The following is a 19,865-nucleotide window of genomic DNA, read 5'->3' as shown; positions in this document are numbered from 1 at the left end:
GGTGTTGCAAGCTTCCAGAGCCATCACCACTCACTTTTGCAGGGTCAGCATGGATCTCATTCTAATGTCCATGCACAGGAAGGCCGGCATGAGCTCAGCATCCTTATCCAGTGATGTGAGTTTCTTCACAGGAAAGTTCTTCAACCAGTACTTGTCCTCCCACATATGCTTTACAATGCCATCAGTGCTCACTTCTGAGGCCCAAAGGTACCTGTCCACTGTGTGTAGCTGCTTCGTGAATCCCAGCAACAGCTGGACATTTTTATTTGCTGTTGTCTATCAGCCTTTCATTGTCCTGGAGCAGCTCATCTTCATCACCACACTGCTGCTGGTGGCGGTGGGTTCTGTAGTTTGGCAAATGCGGGACAGTGGTGCATCCTGCATTAGTAGTGATCATGGGAACCGTGCTGAGCTATGCTGGGTGCATGTCTCTATCGCAGAGATGGTAGAGAGTGAAAATCAGGGTGTGAGTCTGTGGGAATTTTTTAAAAGGTGTGAAAATTATGGGATGAAAAAAGCAGTATGTGATGGATGAAATTAAATTGTGGGACATTCACCACTAGTCCCCACAAATTCTTGGGTGAATTGCTGGTATCCCACAAAGCACTGTGGAAGTGTCCCACAAGGCATTGTGCCAGCCAGCAGTGCCAGACACACTGGGGCTACGTCGACAATAGCCAAAAACTTCGAAATGGGCATGCAAATGGCCATTTCGAAGTTTACTAATGAAGTGCTGAAATACATATTCAGCGCCTCATTAGCATGCGGGCGGTCGTGGCACTTCGAAATTGGCACGGCTCGCCGCTGCGCAGCTTGTCCAGATGGGGCTCCTTTTCGAAAGGACCCTGCCTACTTCAAAGTCCCCTTATTCATATGAGCTGATGAGCATAAGGGGACTTCGAAGTAGCTGGGGTCCTTTCGAAAAGGAGCCCCATCAATTTCAAAGTGCTGCGGCCTCCCGCATGCTAATGAGGTGCTGAATATGTATTTCAGCGCTTCATTAGTAAACTTCGAAATGGCCATTTGCATGGCCATTTCAAAGTTTTTGGCTCGTGTAGACACGGCCTGGGAGACCCACTTGGTGCATGACATTTTGTGCTGACACAGCTGCATGCAGTAAGGATGTGCAGCACTGGTGCAAACAACCAAGTGTACATGCAACACCCAAGTGGCTTACAAAAGTTATCAGCTGAAAGCTAGCCCAGCTTGAGTCAATCAAGTGCATGGTGCAAACCCTTTTTGCTCAGCAGTGTCAGCAGCAGTAATCTGACACAAATAATAAATAACATTCATATCTGATTCTCATCAAGCTCCAATTCAAGGTGCTGATACTAATCTATAAAGCTCTATATAGTGTAGGTCCTTCCTCCCAGAGAAATCATCTCCGTCCTCCCTACGTTTGAATGCCTAGGGCTCTGAGAAGGCCCTTGACTTTGCAGCTAGCTTCCACTGCCTGACAGAGCCTGAGACGGTTGACTTTTGAGGCCTGGTGAAAAGCCCATTTGCTGACATTGGCTTTTTGTTAAGGAATGTGATGTTGCGTCATATTTGTGCCCTCAGTCTGAGTGTGGGATTGAGCCTGGGTAAGTTTAGTTCATATTTATCAACTCATTTTTGTAATTTGCTGTGTGCTAGTATGCAAAGGCCTAGAGATGAAAGTGATGGGTATATTTTTAGAAGTCTACATTAAAAGAAAATAAACAAGCCTGTGCCATACAAAATGAAGCTGGCTGCCAGGACTGTGTGAGAGAAATTGGCTCTGCCAGTGCCTCTGCTGTAGCTATTCTGGGCCAGATTCTGCCTTGCTTTACCCATGATGAGTGCTGTCTCCTACAACCCTAGCAGTCCCAGGAAAGTCAAGGAAACTTTAAAAATATGTAAACAATTTTTTCAAATACCTCTTTCCCCATCCCCTGCACTTAAACTATAATAGGGTAAACTAGGCGTCAGCTGGAGGCCTCATGATGCTGTCACACCTGAGAAAAAGACAGTGGAGAGGTCCTCCAAGCTCCCTAGAGTGGATGTGTGGGAAGCAGAGAAACGGGATTCAGCAGCCTAGTATAAGGCTACACTACCAAACTGAGTTCAGTTCCTTGCTAGACCTGGAGGAGAGCATGTGCCAGGCTGGCTGAGGAAACTGTAGAACCTTGGACTTTACAGAGCTGGCAGATACCAAGGAGAATGCAAATTAGTACTGGGTTGGCTGCCGGGACATGCCCAGGACAAGATCCTGAGATAAGAGTGAAGAATATGCTGGGCATAGGGAGAAGTAGCCTAGGGAACTGTAATAGCAACACAGTTTACTTAAAGAGATGTGGAGGCTGGTTGCTATCTGTAAGGTCCCTGGGCTGGGCTCCTGAGTAAAAAGTGGGTATGGGTCACTACACCAGACACTGTGAGGGTAGTCTGTACTGTGGAACATCCCAGAATGGGAACTCATCTCTAGTAGCACAGCTGAAGAGCTAGGGCTGGAAAGGCCCTGAGAAGGCAAAGATGTTTGCCTTTAGGGAGGAAGCCTTGAAGCACTGTTCTATTCTGGAGTTGGGACAACTTGAGAGAGACATTGCAGAGAGCACTGAGAGAGGCCCATATTGGTCTTGGACTCCGGCTTGCTTTGCTGATATCACACAGACTTCGTATGACTCAAAGGGAGGGCTGAGTCAGTGATGACACACGAAAATCAAGTGTGTGTGTGTGCGTGCATGCACACGCGTGCATGCATGTGCGCACAGGCACACTTGCTCAGCCAAGAGCAGCTTGTAAGAGGCGAGTGTACCCCATTACGCAAACAAACAAAAAACCCTAAGTCCATGGAGCAGTGTACTTAACCTGAGATCTCCAGCAGGCAATTGGCATTGCTAGTGGCTTTGTCTGGTTTGAGCTGGCTCAGGTATGTGTTTCTGTCATGCCTTAGGTTACTGAGAGCTTCTCTGGCAGTAAAATCAAAAGATTTTATGATAGTTAGGAAACAAGAGACGGAAACAACAACAGTTTTTCTTGGGGACAAACAGTGTTTCCCACTAGTTGATTGCAAAATAGCCGTCCTGAGAAAAATCTGTTTGACAATGGTTATTGGAAACTTACTGGACAGACATAACCATAAGAGTACGTGACAAAATGAAATTAAATAGTGTTGTAAAATGAGTTTTTTCATGTTTTGTTTGAATTTTCAAACATGATCCAACTTCATGAGAAACTCACAATTTTATGGGTTTCCCCCCTCAGTTGTCTATAATGATTCACTACAGCTGTTGAATGAATTGAGGCTGAAAACTACTCCGAGGCTTAAATAATTGTGAATTCTTTAGTATGTCAAATCTCAACTTTTGAAAGGGTGGGAAGTTAATTTGCATTGACCACAAGCACAGTGTGAGCTTGTTTTTAAAGTGAAAATGTCTGTTTCACAGAGGCTGAACAAAAAAAAAAGAAATTTCAGAATCTCAGAATTTTGGAAAAGTTCTGTAACATTACTGGTCAGGATGGTAGCTAGTGGTAATAATCTTACAGTGCAAACCACTGCAGGATTTATACAGTGTAATAACATGCAGTTATAGCCACAGATTGGAAGACTCAGTAAAATTTTCAGAATGATTTAGGCTCCTAGGTGACTCGAAATATGCCTACACAGGGAAGAAAAACCAGTGGCTGGCCCATATCAACTGACACAGGCTTGTGGAAGTCAGTGCTGTGGAGCTGTTTGAGTGTTGTATAGACATCTGGGTTTGTGATGGAGGCAAAGGTGGCCCTACCAATATACAAAACATATTAGCTGCGTGAGGCACCATGAAATTCAGGGCACCAAATTAGTGCTGGCAGCTGCAGCTTCCCTGGAGAGCACCAGTGGCTGCCACCTCTTTCCCGGCTCCCCAGGTCTTGGTGGAGCTGGGAGGAACTGCCCCCCCCATATTTGGGACAGGGAGGTATGGTCGCCCTAGGGTTGAGCCAATGCTAGGCTGTGTAGGGCATCAGCACTAGTAGGAATGGCCCTGAATGGAGCTCAATCTCTGGGACCCCCTCCCATCTTGCAGAGTCCTAGAGCCCTGTCTCAGGCCTGAGCTCAAAAGCTTATGCAGCGGTGATCAGCAACCTCCCAGAGGCGCAGTGCTGAAATTTGACCTTTTGAACTGTATGTACGGTGCGAGTGCCGATGATACTTTTTAAAGTCACTACTAGTCCTAGTTACAACAGCTTCATAAATAAATAAATTAAGGTGCAGAGCATTACAGTTTCGGCGGTGGTCAGTAGCATTAGCTGGTCTTTTGTTAATCCACAGGCAGCCTGGCTTTGAGCAAGTTCCCGGCTGCATGGGGGAGGAGGGGCAGAGCTGAGCTCCCACCTCACATGCCGATGAAAATTGGCTTATGTATGACTCTTGGCACCTGTGCGGGGTGTTGCTGACCCCAGCTGTAAAGCAATGAAGCCGTCTGACAAGCAGCCCAAGCTCAAACCAGCTAGCATGAGCCAGCCATAGGTGCCTAGTTGCTGTGTAGAGGAACTCTTCTTAGCCACGTTAGGGTATTTAACCCTCAGCCTTAAGATGCACTTGGTGAATTGTGTTCTTTTGTTTGAGCTCTTCCTGCGGTAGCAACTGTTGACACGGAGGAGCCCAACTAGCTGTGGCAAGCCAGAGTGAAAATAATTTACATTTCTGATGCGTACTGTGGAATCAGAACCTCCCCTAGGGGGCAGGAACTCAGAGAGGGTTGTGACACAACAGTACCTGTATGAAATTTAAGTGCGGGGTGGAAGCGGGACTCAAGGCAGGGTACTGAGGGTATAAGGGAGCCTCAGGCCAGTGGGCTGGGACTTTGTGAAGGCTGCAGAGGACTGGGGATGTCGGGGAGATTGCAAGAATCAGGGCAGGGGACTGTGTGTGGGTGTAGGGGGAGTGTGCAGGGGAGGGAGTGTCTGGGTTACCTTATCTAGCTGGTGGATGGGTCCCTGCCCTGTTGCTGCTGTTCTTTGCCCAGTGAGCTGTGGGCTGGCTGCGTGAGAACACTGCAACAGGCTAATGGTGTGAGGAAACTTGCTGCTCTCTTCCTCCAGCTTCTTTCCATGAGCTGCTGGCAGCAATGGGGTGACAGGGACTGCACATGTGCTGCCCAGCACCCCACAAGAGAGGGGGGCAGCAGGACAGGGATGGACACACCAGGAACACCTGAGTGGGAACACACGTTCCTCCTATCGTGCATCCCCAGTGGGCCCCTTTATCCTGCCTGCCTCCCCTGGCTGCCTGCTGCTTCTTGCTAGTGTCAGCGACAATGGCAGCCTGGCTGGGAGAGGGCACTTGACAATAGCCAGGGCTGAGACTGCGCCACCGAGTAGACCTATACTCTGTATGTGGTCTCACTGAAATCTATGGGGCTACTGGTGGCCTGAGGTATTATGGAACTGGACCCATGGATACAAGGAGTGAGGTAGGTGAAGTGCTGACCATAACATTCCTATCAATTTAGGGCACACGTACAGGGAGGATGCTTGGCATATTCTCTCTATCAAAGTGTCAAGTATCGGGGTAGAAAAAGTAAGTAATGAGGTGTTACATATTCTTTTGCATAAATCAACAACTAGGGGTCTCCAAAGGAAAATGAATAGGCAGCAGGTTTAAAACAAAAGGAGGTGTTTCTTCACACAGCACAGTCAACCTGTGGAACTTCTTGCCAGAGGAGGCTGTGAACTCCAAGACTATAACAGGGTTCAAAAAAGATCTAGGTAAGTTCATGCAGGGGAGATCCATCAATGGCTATTAGTGTGGGTTGGTAAGAATGGTGTCCCTAGCCTCTGTTTGTCAGAAGTCAGAAATGGATGACAAGAAGAGATCACTTGATGATAACCTGTTCTGTTCATTCCCTCTGGGGCACCTGGCTGTGGCCATTGTTGGAAGAAAGGCTATTGGGAAAGATGGGTCATTTGTCTGACACAATATGGCTGTTCTTATGTTCTTATCTAAACAAGAACATAAGAGTTGCTGTGCTAGGTTAATCCATTGGTGTCTATTGCACAATGTTATGCTTATGTGAAATTCATGGCTGAGGTCAATATGAAAGATGTGGTATTTTTTACAATTCTGACCCATTTTATAGTGGAAAAGGTGGGCAGAAAATTGTTCAGTCTTTTACCAGCATGGGCGCATCACACCCAATGCCCAATACCTAATGCTTCAAATGTAAGATGAATGAATAAGCCAGACAATTATTGCACAGCTTTATTTTCCTAAAGTAGCCTGTCTGCAACATCTCTGTGTCTGTGCTTGGAGATCTGCATGTGCTGTGTGTGCACCCACGGTGGCGCCTATCTCTCTCTCTTGCCAGCATGTTTACCTTTCTTTCTGTCTCCACTTCACATTGTGTAACCTTTAAGTTCTGTTTTCTCACTCTGCTAGTCAAAACAGGGTTTTGTTTTGTTTCTCTGGGATGTGCAAGGGTAGTATGAGTAGTTAAAAGACACAATCTGTCCTCTTTCCTCTAAATCAACACCCTAATTGCCAACAAAAATGATTCTAGCCATGGAGTTTCTGCTCTTATCTGCTAATGTGCATGAGGGGGTGGTGGTATTAGCATTCTGCTATGCCACCGAGGGGAGATTTCTGAGTTTTTTCATCCCACGCAATTTAGAAAAGGCAATCTTTGTGTTTATCTGCAAGGGGACCTGCCATTTCAGCCTGTGTCTGATGCATGCCCTTCAGTCTGTGTTTTACAAACTGGCTGTATTTTTTGTACAGAAATCGTCCTTTAATTCCCAAAATGCTCTCTTCACTGGGAAGTGGCCCAATGATGGCGATGCTGTGAAAGGAACGCAAACAAAGGTTCTTAGTAGATCCGCGCAAAATATTTTCATCCAGTTTCACGTTATCTTTAACAGAGCACAGTTGGAAGTGCAACTGGAGGCATTCATGAAGCTCAGTCAATGCTAAGGGAAGTTCAGAAAATGTAGGCTGTGATCTAATGAATACTCTACCTCTCAAGGCTCTGAGTCCGTTATTCATTGAACAGCCATCTTCTTCCCTCAGTCAGTCCTGTGACTCACTTGAAAACATCTCCTTCAAGATAATGCTATCCCAAGGTTTATTGGGAAGTTGTTGGGGGTGTGCTTGCAATGAGGACCTTCCACAATTGAGCATTCATCATAATGGAGGTTTAAGTTAAATAAATTTGATTTTCCAAAATAACCTGTGGGAGCTGGCTGACTTTCAAGCCTTGTGAATTCAACCTTGGGGGTCAATTTGTGAATCTCTTTGCAAATAAAACTCTGTACATTCTCATAGTCTTAGCTCTGAGTTTGATTATGTACTACTACTAGGCTTGGAAGTATTAGATTTTTACCAGTAAATGTTGATAATTGTTGATTTCACCATACATGGATAAACTGATGAGAAAATATTTTCATGGATAATAAAATAAATATAGGGGGTACGCAAACTAAGACAAATGTTACTTGAGAACTTATTAAAGTTACATTTAAGGGTATTTGCTTTGCATGTTTTGACATGTGATGTTGACAGTTTGTGTTTTAATGGTTATGAATCTGTGTTCTGTCATTAAAAAAATTGCATGACCTTTCTCATTACCTTCCCCCATAACTTCCTATAACTGAGAACATTTAAATTGATAAGGGTGCTTAAAATAAACATTGATTTTCTCCATTGAAAATATAAGAAAATTAAAATCAAATTCTGCCAAGCCCACACATTACCTGTGTCAGCAGTAAGTAGAATTATTCAGAATTTTGCTTCCAGCTCCAGCAGGCCTCAATGAGTAAATTCTATAAATACCCATGAAAAAATTGATATCTGAGATACTCATTTCAACTCAGCAATCACTGAATTGAGGGAAGCGAGCAGTCCTCTTTCTACAACATCACCAGGTCTTTGTTTTCAGTAACAGCACTGCTGCCCACCAGGAGCTTGGCTATTTTAATGGTGCTTATCGCACTTAGTGATACAGCACACTGCAAGGTGGGCTACCTACGTGAATCTCAGTCACGCAGAGCATAGATCATCTAGGAGATGTTTCCATAAGGTATTTTAATGATGTTATTGTCTCCTTTAATCTCCTAGTCATATCAGTAAGTAGTCCTCCATAGAATTTATGTGTCGTAACTCTGACAGTGCCACATACCTTGCATACCTTTTGGATACAGGTAGAACCTCTCTAATCTGGCATGCTCTGGTTTGTCAGCCTTCATGGTCTAGCATGATTTAGTTAGTTGGATATCCACTTATCATGGGTGTAGCCAAGCTTCCCCCGGTCCCATAAAGTTTGTTTACAGCCAACAATCCTGGCTCTCAGTGGTCTGTGCTGTTATTTAGCTCTAATTTACCCCTAAATTTACATGTCCAGCAAGCAGTAGAGGTAATGCTGCTAGACAATCTTGACCTCCTGTGGTGTGACAGATTCCCTGGCTTGACGCCGGTCAGGTCCTGAGGGTGCCAGACTAGATAGGTTTCATCTGTATTAATTTTTTTCATTTTTACCAGTGAAAGATTAGGGAGTGGGTTTACATGCAATTTACAACAAGCAATAGACTGTGTGGGTAAGAGCATGTAGAACTTTGCAAATTGTTAAAACATAATTGAAATTCCTTGTGATACACATCATTATAATAATCTGTGAGGTGAATAGAAATCAACACTTTTTTGCTTTAGAATTGCATTTTTAATCCCACTATCAGTCTCATATTATGTCTTGCTGTGTGTGGCCCTTAATGATAAAAGTTAATTTTGTATGTCTTGTACTAGGTTACGGTGTTAGTTCTTGTGTGTGAGGTATTTACTGAGGACTCTGCTTTCCAACATTGACTTTGCACACTGCATTCCCCCAAATAATTCTCAAGACATCCCCTTTACACCCAGGATAAATGGGAAGTAAGAGGGGGAACACTTCTCTATTTCATGCAGTGTGCATCATGCTGCATGTATGCCAGATTGGTGACAGACCTGCTTAGGTGAACCTAGCCACAGGAGATATTATATGATAGACATCAGGTTCATGCTTTCTTTGCCCAGAGCTCAAAATGGATGGTGTAGTACAGTGGTTCATAACTAGGGGTACCTGTAATCAGAGGTCTTCCAGGGGATACATCAGTTCATCTGGATATTTGCCTATTTTACAACAGGCTACATAAAATGCACTAGGGAAGTCAGTACAACCTAACATTTTACACCGTTATTTTATATAGTGCCATATACTGTACATGGAAGTGTAAGCGCAGTATTTATGTTCCAACTGATTTATTGATTATGTGGTAAAATGGAGAAAGTGAGTGTTTTATCAGTGACGGCGTTGTGACACGTCTGATTTTGTAAGCAAGTCGTTTTTAAATAAGGTGGAACTTGGAGTTACTTATGGCAAATCAGCAGGGCCGTCTGCAGAGAGGACCGTGGCCCAAGGCACCTCTGGCACAGTGCCTCAGGTCCCACCCCTTGCCCAATCCACTCCCACCCTGACCTCTGGCCCCCTTACTTGCGGCAGGGGGCAGACAGCAGCAAGAGATCACCTCCCCTTGGCTCAGCGGGCTAGGAGGGTGTGGCATGGCAGCGCAGAGCTGCTGCTAGCTCCACATGGTGTGTATGGAGTGGAGTGGGGAAGGGAGGCTGAGGGGAGGTAACCTCGCTGCAGCAGCTGCTGCTGCCACCTGCCCCTGCCGCCCGCACCCTGCCCCAGGTAACCCTCCCCTGTCCCATCCATAGCGTGGCTGGGGTGGCTGCCAAGGTGCCCCCAAAAGTGCAGGGCTTGGGGTGTCCTATGGATAGGATGGCTCTATAAATCAGTCTCCTGAAAGGGGTTCAGTCGTTTGGAAAGGCTGAGACACACTGGTGTCTTTTTTTAATTCCTCTCGTATTTTTCAGAGACATTACCAAGTCTTTATCAGGGTGCATGGGGGGAAAGGCCTTTAGTGTGTTTTGTTGCTAGACATGAGTGGCACTACTGATTTCTGTCCCAAGAGCTCCTTGAGCATATGCTGCACCTTTTCCTCCAGGCTCAAGAAGAGCAGCCATCTCTTTAGTTTCTGCCCTTCTGTGCTGTGAAAGCCAGGCCTGTTTATACTGGATCTGTAATTGAATGCAAGCTGGTCAGCTTCCAGCCTCTCCACTTGACTCCTTCTCCTCTCTCAGGAGACATGGCTTTTATGCACCCCTGAGAGGTAGTCATAAATTTGCATGCTATGGCCACGTCTTTCACTGTAGTCAATTAAAAAAATACGGGTGGGAGAAGATAATGTGATTCTGTGCCCCTCAGCCCCCTCATACCAGCCCTGTTTAAAAGAACTGGTTTATTGTCTAATAAACAACAGACATTTTCTTTCTCTCTGTTTAGTTCTCTCAGCTAATTAAAATCTTCAACTCGCTGGGTCCTGAGAAGTTCCCCCTCGTGGAGCAAACATTCTTCCCAAGCCATAAGCAGATGGTAAGTGTCCTTGGTTTATTCTAATGACACAGTTGGGGAAGAGGCAAAGAATCTGTGGTTGCCAGTGGAAGGAGTCACTTAGGGAGCCTTGGCAATTTAAACAATATCCATGAATACAGAAAGTGAATTATTAGCAGAAAAACAGCTGGCATAGATCACAGTCCAGGGTGCCTCTTTCCTTTTCCCTCAGGTCTTGGAAGGACACATAGAAGATGAACGAACGAGAGAGGGTTAAAAATGAAATGAAGCAAATTGTTGACTGGTTGTCACAGGCAAGGAACTGGCCTGTTATGATGTGTCCAAGTTGGGCTTTGCACTTTTCCTAATGTGTAGAAAAGCTGAGAGATGAGGAATATGGGGAGAAACAAAAGTTTCTTGTAAAACTTTGTCTCATCTGTGACATAGTTATCGTCTATTAAACATATATAGCAGCTGTTTGTCAAATGAAGTGATTTTGAGGGTGTTTTTAAACATGACTCTTGTTTTATTTGGCTTGCATAATTTGCTAAAGCGTAATTGCTCTTGGTGTTTACTTATCTTATCTGTGAACTAGTACATACTGTACCTTAGACCTACACAGTAATTAGGCATTCCTTGGGCTCCTTAAAGAAAGTCTTTGTTCAACCGTTAATATGTCGAATTTGACTATGAACTCCAGTTCACAACTCTCCTTATGCAATCTGTTTTTAAAGTTTCTGTTGTAAGATATATATTCTCAGGTCTTTCACAGAATGGCCCACTCCATTGAAATGTTCACTGACTGGCTTATGTGTATTGAGATTCCTGATGTCTGCTCTGTGCCCATTCATTCTTTGATGAAGAGTTGCCTGGTTTGTCCAATGTACATAGTAGAGGGGCATTGCTGGCACATAATGGCATATATAATATTGGCTGAGGTACAAGAGAATGAGCCCTTGATTTTGTAACTAAGGTGGTTAGGTCCAGTGATGGTATCCCCAGAATAAATATGTGGACAAAGTTGGCAATGGAGTTTGTTGCAAGGAAAAGCTCCAGGATTAGTATTACTGTGGTGTAGCCTGTGATTGCTAGTGAGAATCTTTCTTAGGTTAGGAGGTTGTCTGTAGGAGAGGACAGGCCTGTCACATGGGGCCTTCCAGAGTGTAGCATCATTATTTAGAATAGGCTGTAGGCGTTTAATGATGCATTGCAGGGGTTTGAACTGGGGGCTATAGGTAATGGCAAGTTGTGTTCTGTTATTGATCTTCTTGGGCCTATCTTGAAGTAACTGGTTTCTGGGTATTCGTCTGTCCTTGTCAATCTGTTTTTTGACTTCTCCCAGTGGGTAATTAAGTTTTATGAATGTTTGGCAGAGGCCTTGAAGTTTTCAGTCTCTGTCAGTAGGATCAGAGCAGATGTGATTGTATCTAAGGGCTTGACTATAAATGGCAGATCATGTGGCATGGGCTGGATGGAAGCTGGAGGCATGTAAGTAAGGGTAGCATTCAGTGGGTTTCCGGTAGAGAGTGGTGTTGATGTGGCCATCAGTGATTTGTACTGTGGTGGAATAGTAAAGGCAGGTTGTTAAAATCTCTGTGGAATTCTTCCAGAGTCCCTTTACTATGGGTCCAAATGATAAAGATGTCATTGATGTAGTGTAAGTAAAGGAGGTATAATAGGGGACTAAAACTAAGGAATCATTGTTCTAAGCTGGCCATAAAAATGTTAGCATTCTGTGGGGCCATGTGGGTGCCTATTGCAGTGCTGCTAATATAGATGTATAAATTGTCCCCAATGGGAATCATAATCCTTCTTTGCCTCTCAGTGGTGTTATGGAACTAAGTTTCTTGATGTTTATATAGTGTTATGTGAGTCTTGTATGGGGAGCACTAAGTGTTTACTTGAATTATATCTCTCCTTAAAGTAACTTTTCCTCAGGTGTCAGATCAGACAACTCATCTTTGCATATCCAAAATTTTCCAAATAATAATGGGGTCCTATTTGGAAAAGAGTATGGATAAGAACTAGTCATAAGCGGGTCAGAAAATGGTGTCTATATGGAGAGAGGGCTCTGCAATGGAAACTTTTGACTACAAAACCGTGGGTCAAAATTTTCAACGGAAAATTTCTATGTTTTGCTGACAAACTCAAAATTCTGAGAAAAGTGGAGACTCAGTGTAGTTGAAAACCCAAATTTCTGTCGAAAAAAAGAAAAAACAAGCTTTGATGGAAATGTTTTGACTAGCCATAGCGAGTCACATTAAAGAGATATCACAAGATTGGGATTTTCACAAGAGATTTTAATTAAGTAACCTCCACCTTCTCTCATTTTGGGCAGTAAGTCCATCAAAACACTGGTATGTGAGAGAAAATGTGCTTCAAACTAGCCTCTGTGGAGCAGCCTGTTGTAAAAGCAACATCATCCCATCTTGCACACAGAACCAGAAGTATTTTGCAGGAGGGTCCAAGTTACACATTCAGCCATAATGGCTCTATTGCCCTACAGTGACCCCATCTGGTCATTTAGAAAGTGGAATTCAAAGGCTCCAGAAGGCATCTCTTTTCCTCTTGTTTTGGGATTGACAATCTCAACCACCAATCTGTAGGTGTGGTTGGTTTGAAAAAAGAAACAGATTGTTGCGGTGGTCCTTAGGTGTAGAACAATTGCTTAAATCTTAATTTTCACCTAAAATCCAATGGAAAAGCAACAGTTTCCTGGGCCATTCTTACTTGGTTAGAGACTGGTTAACATAAGCAAGGCAAAGACTGAATGTCTGTTATAGAAATAAAAGCACTTTACTGGTTAGCGTAAGAGGACACTAAAAATTGAACATTATGTAGTATTACCTTAAAGACAATATACATTCGCAGAGTATGAACTTTATAAATAACATGGAGGAAAATTGTACACACTGTTACAGAATTTAGCAACAAATACACTTCTTCTAGAGAAAGAGTTCTCTCAGGCTTCATTTTTCCTTACTCAAATTTCTGTGCCTGCCAGGAGCAGCGGAGTGGCTCAGTGAAGAAAAGGGCACGCCAGCCATACCAAGATGCCCATACAGAAAAAGAAATAGCATAGGATAGTGGATTTTTCCAAAGGATTTTGTAAAAATTTGTAGAAAACTTTGACCTGCATTTTAAAAGAAATATGTTTGTACCACCCTTTAAATTTTGTCCTACGGCCCCAAAATGTACAAATTCATAACTTATCATACAGGATGAGCCTCTCTAGTCTGGCAACATCCATAATCCAGCATTTTAGTTAGCCGGACGACCACTTATCATTTGTGTGGCCAAGTTTCCCATGGACCCATAACATTTGTTTACAGCCACCAGCCCTGGCACTCAGTGTTCTGTGCTGTTATTTAGCTCTAGTTTACCCCTAAATGTCTTCTAAGAGCCCAGAAAGATGAGCAAGTGTTGGTAATGTGCTAGACAATAATTACCTCCGACAGTCCAGCAACTTTCTCTCATCTGGCACTGCTCAGGTCGTGAGAGTACCAGATGAGAGAGGTTCAACCTGTATTTTGAAAATGTTGAAGAAATACACCTGGAAAGTCCTTTAAACAGCGTGAACTCTCTTCATTGTGCCTTCACTTTGCTCTGAAGAAGCGGGTTTGTCCCACAAAAGCTCACCACCTAATAAATTGTTTTGTTAGTCTTTAAAGTGCTTTTTTGTTTTGATCGAATATAGACTAACAGGGCTATCTCTCTGTTCCCTTCACTTTGAGTTCTTAGCAAGTGGTTTGTTCATGGTCACCCTGAGGTAGCATTTTGCCCACCTGGTGAGAGTGGGTGTTCAGCATTTAAGGATGTGCCTGCATTTTGAACTGGTGTTGCAAGTGCTAATAACAGTGGTACTGGTTGGCAGACGGGTCTAACTGGGAAGTAACATCCCTCTGAAACATTAGGTATATACTTGGTAGCCTGTCCCACCCCTGGTGCTGCTGACCAGAACTAGGTGGGTTTGCCTACTTGAAGCGTAGATGGTCATGTTAGGCCCTTGTTCTGCAGTTTACACCTTGTGGGTGGACTGCTTTCTCAACACAGAGCCCTACTGACTTCAGTGGGACTCTTCACAGGAAATTCCGTATACAGAAAATCCTCCCCCACCCTTTTTCCTAAAGAAAATGGAGGAGAAATAAAAAACCCTACTCCCAACTTTAAAATATTTTTGTTCAATTCTAAAGGAAACAATCTTTAAAAACAGCATCCCCAAGTAGGGTTAGTGGTTCCAAAGCTACAGTCCTGGGCTTGTGAGGAGAACTGGAATGTGACACTGACTATAAAGGAAAGTGAAACTGACTGATCTGTCCTCCAAGCTGAGATAAGACAACAAAATGGAAATAAGGAAACAGCAAAAATAGTCTAGAACAGTGAATTAGCTTTGTAAAAATATAGCTTTAATAATATTGATTCATTAAAACATAGTAAAATTGTATTTGTTAAAAACAAAGGCCCTGATCATGCAGACACTGATGTAAATAGTGCCATTGACAGCATCCTTGTCAGCAAATTGCCCAGATGGTGGGTTAGAGGCCACACTTCAACCTTACCACAAAGGGGAAGCAGCGAGATGTGTATTGTCAACAACAATCCCAGCTAATCTGGAACAACAGCACTCTGAAAGGAGCTTCATGGAGGGTGCCTACATATGGATATACACATCTCATAAAACTGGAAGGGACCTGGGGAGGTCATCAAGTCCAGTCTCCTGCCCTCTTCGCAGGACCAAGCACCATCCCTGACCAATTTGTTTTTTTAAATCTATTTGCTCCAGACCCCTAAATGGCCACCTCAAGGAGTGAACACCCAACCGTGGGTTTAGTAGGCCAATGCTCAAAACCACAGAGCTATCCTTATTGCATGGCCTGCCATAGTCCAGAGGGAGGGTATGTCTTGGTAGGCTGGAGTGCTCTTCAGTAAGGCAAGGGAAGAGTAGATAGAGATGCAGGCAGAAATTTAGGCATCTGACCTCAAAACCCATTTAAGTCAAGGGACAGAGACCTGTTGATACCAATAGTCTTCGGACCAGGCCTTAATGCAAGTGCAGGACAAAGCTTAATCTGCAAAATATCTGTCCCTGATAGTATTCATCAAAAAAAACAAGAATAAAAACAGAAGCCTCCCAAAAGAGATGTATTTTGTGCTGGTTTCTTCCCCCTTTGTGCTCTCTTTCTATTTAGCTCCATGTTTTAAAAAGCCTCTACAGCTGCATCTTTATTTGGCAAGTGAGAAGGTTGCTTTCTGTGCCCCCGCCTTCACCAGTCTCACTGTCTGCATGTCAAAAATATTTTTACTCTATGCAATACAAAATGGAAATCTGTACAGGAAAATAGCTCTGCTGGCTAGCAGGGTTTTTTTTTTTTTGGCTTGTTTTGTTTACAAAGCATGCAGATACAGTCTGCTTAGGAACACACATCTTCAAAGCAATAAAATAGAAAGATTTTCACAATAATGTGGTTGCAATACTGCAGTGTTTCAGTTACTTATATGATTTTAAATTACACAGTCAGTGAGAAGATAAAATACACAGAGCTGTGCTTTAATGGAAATCCAAGTCAAATCTTTGCACGGCAAGCCTCTTCATCTCGCCTTCCAAAGCTTGGAGAAACAGCACAACCATCACTAAAGCACCACCGACTGAATGGTCATTGGGTCAGGCCTGGGTTTGCTCCAGTGAGGGTCACAAATTGCAAAGTGAACAATGGTTAATTCCATCGGCAACAGATGAAAGAGCAAGTTCTGCTTTCAGTGATGCCTGTGAGTGCACTGCTGGATGGATCAGAGCAGAAATTGGTCCCCTGTGCTCACAGCCCAGCTCGATGATGCCCATCTCAAAAGGGAAGCAGCCCAATAGCACCTGATCCTAAAAAGCAACTTAATCTCCCACAGAGACCAATAAGAGATTGATGGTACTTTTTTGCATCTGAAAATCGGCTTATAATTTAAGGTGCAGGGAGAAGGGATGTGCCTCACCACAAATCCCATTGACTTTCAGTGAGGTTAGTGCTCCTAAACCATTTAGGCATTGAATAGCCCACCCAAAGTCCCATCTACTCCAAACAATTCTAGGAAAATGCTATTTAAACCTCTCACACACATTCTGCTGTAATGCTGCGTCCAGACTGCTGGGAACAGTCTTTGCCAACAGTTCTGCTGGGAGATGCTTTTCAGACATTTGCGCTGTCTACAATGTCAGAAAAACCCGCTCAGTCGAGACATCCCTTCTGCCTCGTGGAACGAGGTGTACAGGGATGTTGACAAAATGCTACCAACTAGCAGATCTCTGGCAACGGATATGCAGTCTGGACCTGCGCTCTGTCGACACAACTTCTGTCTGACAGAAACCTGCCTTCTAGACATAGCCACAGACTCTATTAAATAGGCTAGATCCTCAGCTGGTGTAAATTAGCATAGTAACACTGAAGTCAAAGAAGCCACAAGCAATTGATGCGTGGGTTCCAAACTACAATACGTTCTCCCCCTTCCTGATGTGCTCTCCTAAAGGTGAGGAAACCCCAAACAAATTGAAAAGATCAATGCATAGAGGATGCTATATTGTCCCCGTCTAGAATGACTGCAATGTCTTCTCTTGCTGACAGCTGCTCTGATTGCTAAGTGGAATGAACTGAAGATACATGGCTATGTAAGATAAATAATTATAATAATAAAAAAAGTGTTGTTAAATGTTGCCCCCCTCACCCCTACAAACCCAGTAAAATATAGTCACCCATTTTGTCAGAAACCCCTCAGCATCAATATTAAATCTTAAAATATTTTTATTTAATAAGAAAATTTATATTATAGATTCTTAATAAAAACAGAATGAAAAAAATCCTCCAGTGAATAGCAAATCCAGGGCCGTCTCTTCCCCCATGTCACCTCAGGGGGTGGGATAAGCACATGCCCACAGCTAGGCTGAACAACAGCTTGGGGGAAACAAAGCATTTGGAATCCATTGGGCAGCTGAAATTTAGAGCTCTGGGATGTGCCTGTCAGGATACTGCTTTTCTTTGCCTCGCTCCACTGGCTTTTGCTTTCACTACATACACAATCGCAGCCAGTGTAGCTGTAGGAGGTCAGCCATGGTGGTTGGAAGGGGGAGCGAACAGTGATCCTAATTACTACTGCAGATACACTGGAGTTTCAATATCTTTTACAAAAAAAAAAAAAAATAAATCACTGACTCGGAATGTCAAGATTTCTGTTTTAAAACACAGTCAAAGCAGTCATTGTTCACAACACTAAATAATTCCACATCCTGTCAAAAATAGCTTATGTCATTTATGTGTATATACATCTTACTTCAGCTAAACTATTTTAGCAATAGATTTCTTATAGCAATAAACCCTTGTGAGGCTCCCCTTTCTCCCACTCCGTGTGATTGATTGATAATTTGCATCTGTTTGGCTTATGATGTTCACAAGGGAGTTTTGCTGGGGGAGCAAAATTTCAGGAGCAACTCTCTTTAAAACAGCTCAGCCTCTCACCTGCTGCACTGTACTGAGATGAATCACCTCCCATAATGCATCTCTCTGTGCTCTGTGGAATCCCAGACCTTCCAATGTGGTCCTGCCTTCACACAGTGACTGAATGAGCAAAGAGGACGTTCAGTCCTTTGTGCTTTCACCAGAAGATGCAGTGTCTTAACATCAGCCAAGTTCTCCCACTGCTGGATCCAATCACACACTTCCAGTTCCCCATATAAATAAGGACTTATTTGTTTTCTGCTGATCTAATCAATTGAACCGGTTTCCCCTTCAGTCTACATAATTTGTAGAGTGAGTGTGCGAAGAGGGTGTGGGGAAGCCAGGGCAAGGAAGGAGGATATAGTGCCCAACTGGGATAGTTTTTATATTTTTGTTTTCCTAAAAAAATATAGATTATATTGCTATAGATAATGATACAAAGAGAGCAAAGGCTCCATAGTTTTTTTTTCTGATGTGCAAACGAAGTTCCCAGACTAATATAATCTGACTGAAATGGGTGATCTCAGAATCAAAAAAGGTGGTTAAAACAAATTCAGCATGACAGAATAGACTGTTTGTTAAACGTTTGAAGTGCTAAAATTTGCAAGAAAAACAGGCACTAATTTCATTGTCATCATCATGATCTGGTAGGAATTATTGTCCAAGAGAAGCTCAGCCATAAGGGAGGGAGGAAAGGCAGAGGGAAGAGACTGTGTGCTCAGGGGTCTGTGGCATTGATGATAGTTTTATCAGGAGGTGCCCATCCTCTGTACCAGCTGCAGTATCCTTCTTTCTGTCGGATGCAGACATAGTGCTTTGACTGGGACCCTGAATGACCGAAGTTGGAGAGCATGTCTGTCCAAAGACACTCATTCTTGGAAGTCACAAAACAGGGCAGGTAGTAGCAAGGCTTAATCTGCAATTATAATCAGCAAGTGGGTAAGATAAATTGAAGGAACGTTTTGTAGGACTTTGCTTTTAAATCAGAAACAGGTGATCTGAAAAACTCTGTCAAAACTGAAGTACTAACCAAGAAAACTAAGCCCTGATTTTGCAAACACATGAACATGTACTTAACTTACCACACAAGCACAGTGATGCATAAACATTTCCCACCACACCCATCTTACCATTCATAGAATTTTTTTCTCCCTCCCTCCCTCCGCTACTCATAATTCAGAGGTTCCCACGCTTTTTGCTGCACCCCACCTCAGAGATTCATGTTCCATGCATCCACCCCTCTTTTTAAACACAATTCCTGGGGGAGAAGTACCTTGTACCCAGGGGCCACACCTGGGTGAAAGGCACTAGACTGTGTGGCCGCTGAGCAAACCTTCCGCTCCCTGCAGCAGTTCTGGCAATTTTGACTACTGGGACCCAGCTCCCTCTCAATCTTGTTCCCTAACTTTACCTTCACAGCGAACAGAGCCACACTAAAGGATCAGGATTAGGCTAGGAGTAGAGAGATGCACCCATGAGCACTAAACCCCTGCTGGACTGGGCTTCCTGCTGACTCCAGCCCTTGAGAGCAGCTGTCTGCTTTCTCTGCACAGACTCCTGTCTGGCAGAGCAAGTGGAAAGGGCTTTGTCTCAGAGCTGTGCTGAACAGCCAGGGTCAGGAAGGAGCTACCCCTTGAAGGGAACCAGTACCCCCAGGTTATAGCGTCCCAGCTCACAGAGTCTCCGTTAATGCCCACAGCAGAGGAGCATAAATGCTAGTTGGTGGCTGCATTGATGGGGGAGCAAAGTGAGCAGGGAGCTTGGTCTTGGCAGCCAAGAGCACCTGCATAGTATTCTGTCTACTTCCCCTGCCAGATAGCACCCTCATTGCATTCAAGCCTGGCCCCACCAGGTCTTTGTGCCCTGCTGATGACCTTAGCACTATGCCCCATAGGTGTGGAACCTCTGGCTTAGTCTCAACCATGTGCTTAAGTACGTGCAGGCGGGGAGCCGAGTGTGAACATGCAGAGAAAGTTCTGAGCTTAACCTCACCAAATGTTTTCGTGGGGAAAAAAGCTCATCAAAC

The 19,865-nt window shown here is 43.9% G+C and overlaps 2 protein-coding genes across 5 annotated transcripts in view; one reads left to right on the top strand and one right to left on the bottom strand.

Annotated features, from left to right (window-relative positions):
- Positions 1-19,865, top strand: part of SYN3 (synapsin III) — a 262,176-nt gene that overhangs the window by 63,349 nt on the left and 178,962 nt on the right. For all 4 annotated transcript variants that reach the window (XM_075008116.1, XM_075008135.1, XM_075008124.1 and 1 more), the window contains one exon: positions 10,317-10,406. In XM_075008116.1, coding sequence (XP_074864217.1) covers positions 10,317-10,406 — 90 coding nt within the window. The remainder of the gene's footprint in view (positions 1-10,316; positions 10,407-19,865) is intronic.
- The window catches only part of TIMP3 (TIMP metallopeptidase inhibitor 3), a 56,156-nt gene continuing 51,039 nt past the window's right edge, over positions 14,749-19,865 (bottom strand). The window contains exon 5 of the mRNA XM_075008144.1: positions 14,749-18,755. Coding sequence (XP_074864245.1) covers positions 18,558-18,755 — 198 coding nt within the window. The 3' untranslated portion in view covers positions 14,749-18,557. The remainder of the gene's footprint in view (positions 18,756-19,865) is intronic.

This window comes from Carettochelys insculpta, chromosome 1, assembly GCF_033958435.1.
Source record: "Carettochelys insculpta isolate YL-2023 chromosome 1, ASM3395843v1, whole genome shotgun sequence".
Taxonomy (NCBI): domain Eukaryota; kingdom Metazoa; phylum Chordata; order Testudines; family Carettochelyidae; genus Carettochelys; species Carettochelys insculpta.
The sequence above is the reverse complement of the archived record's forward strand: the minus strand, read 5'-3'. Positions and strand labels throughout refer to the sequence as shown.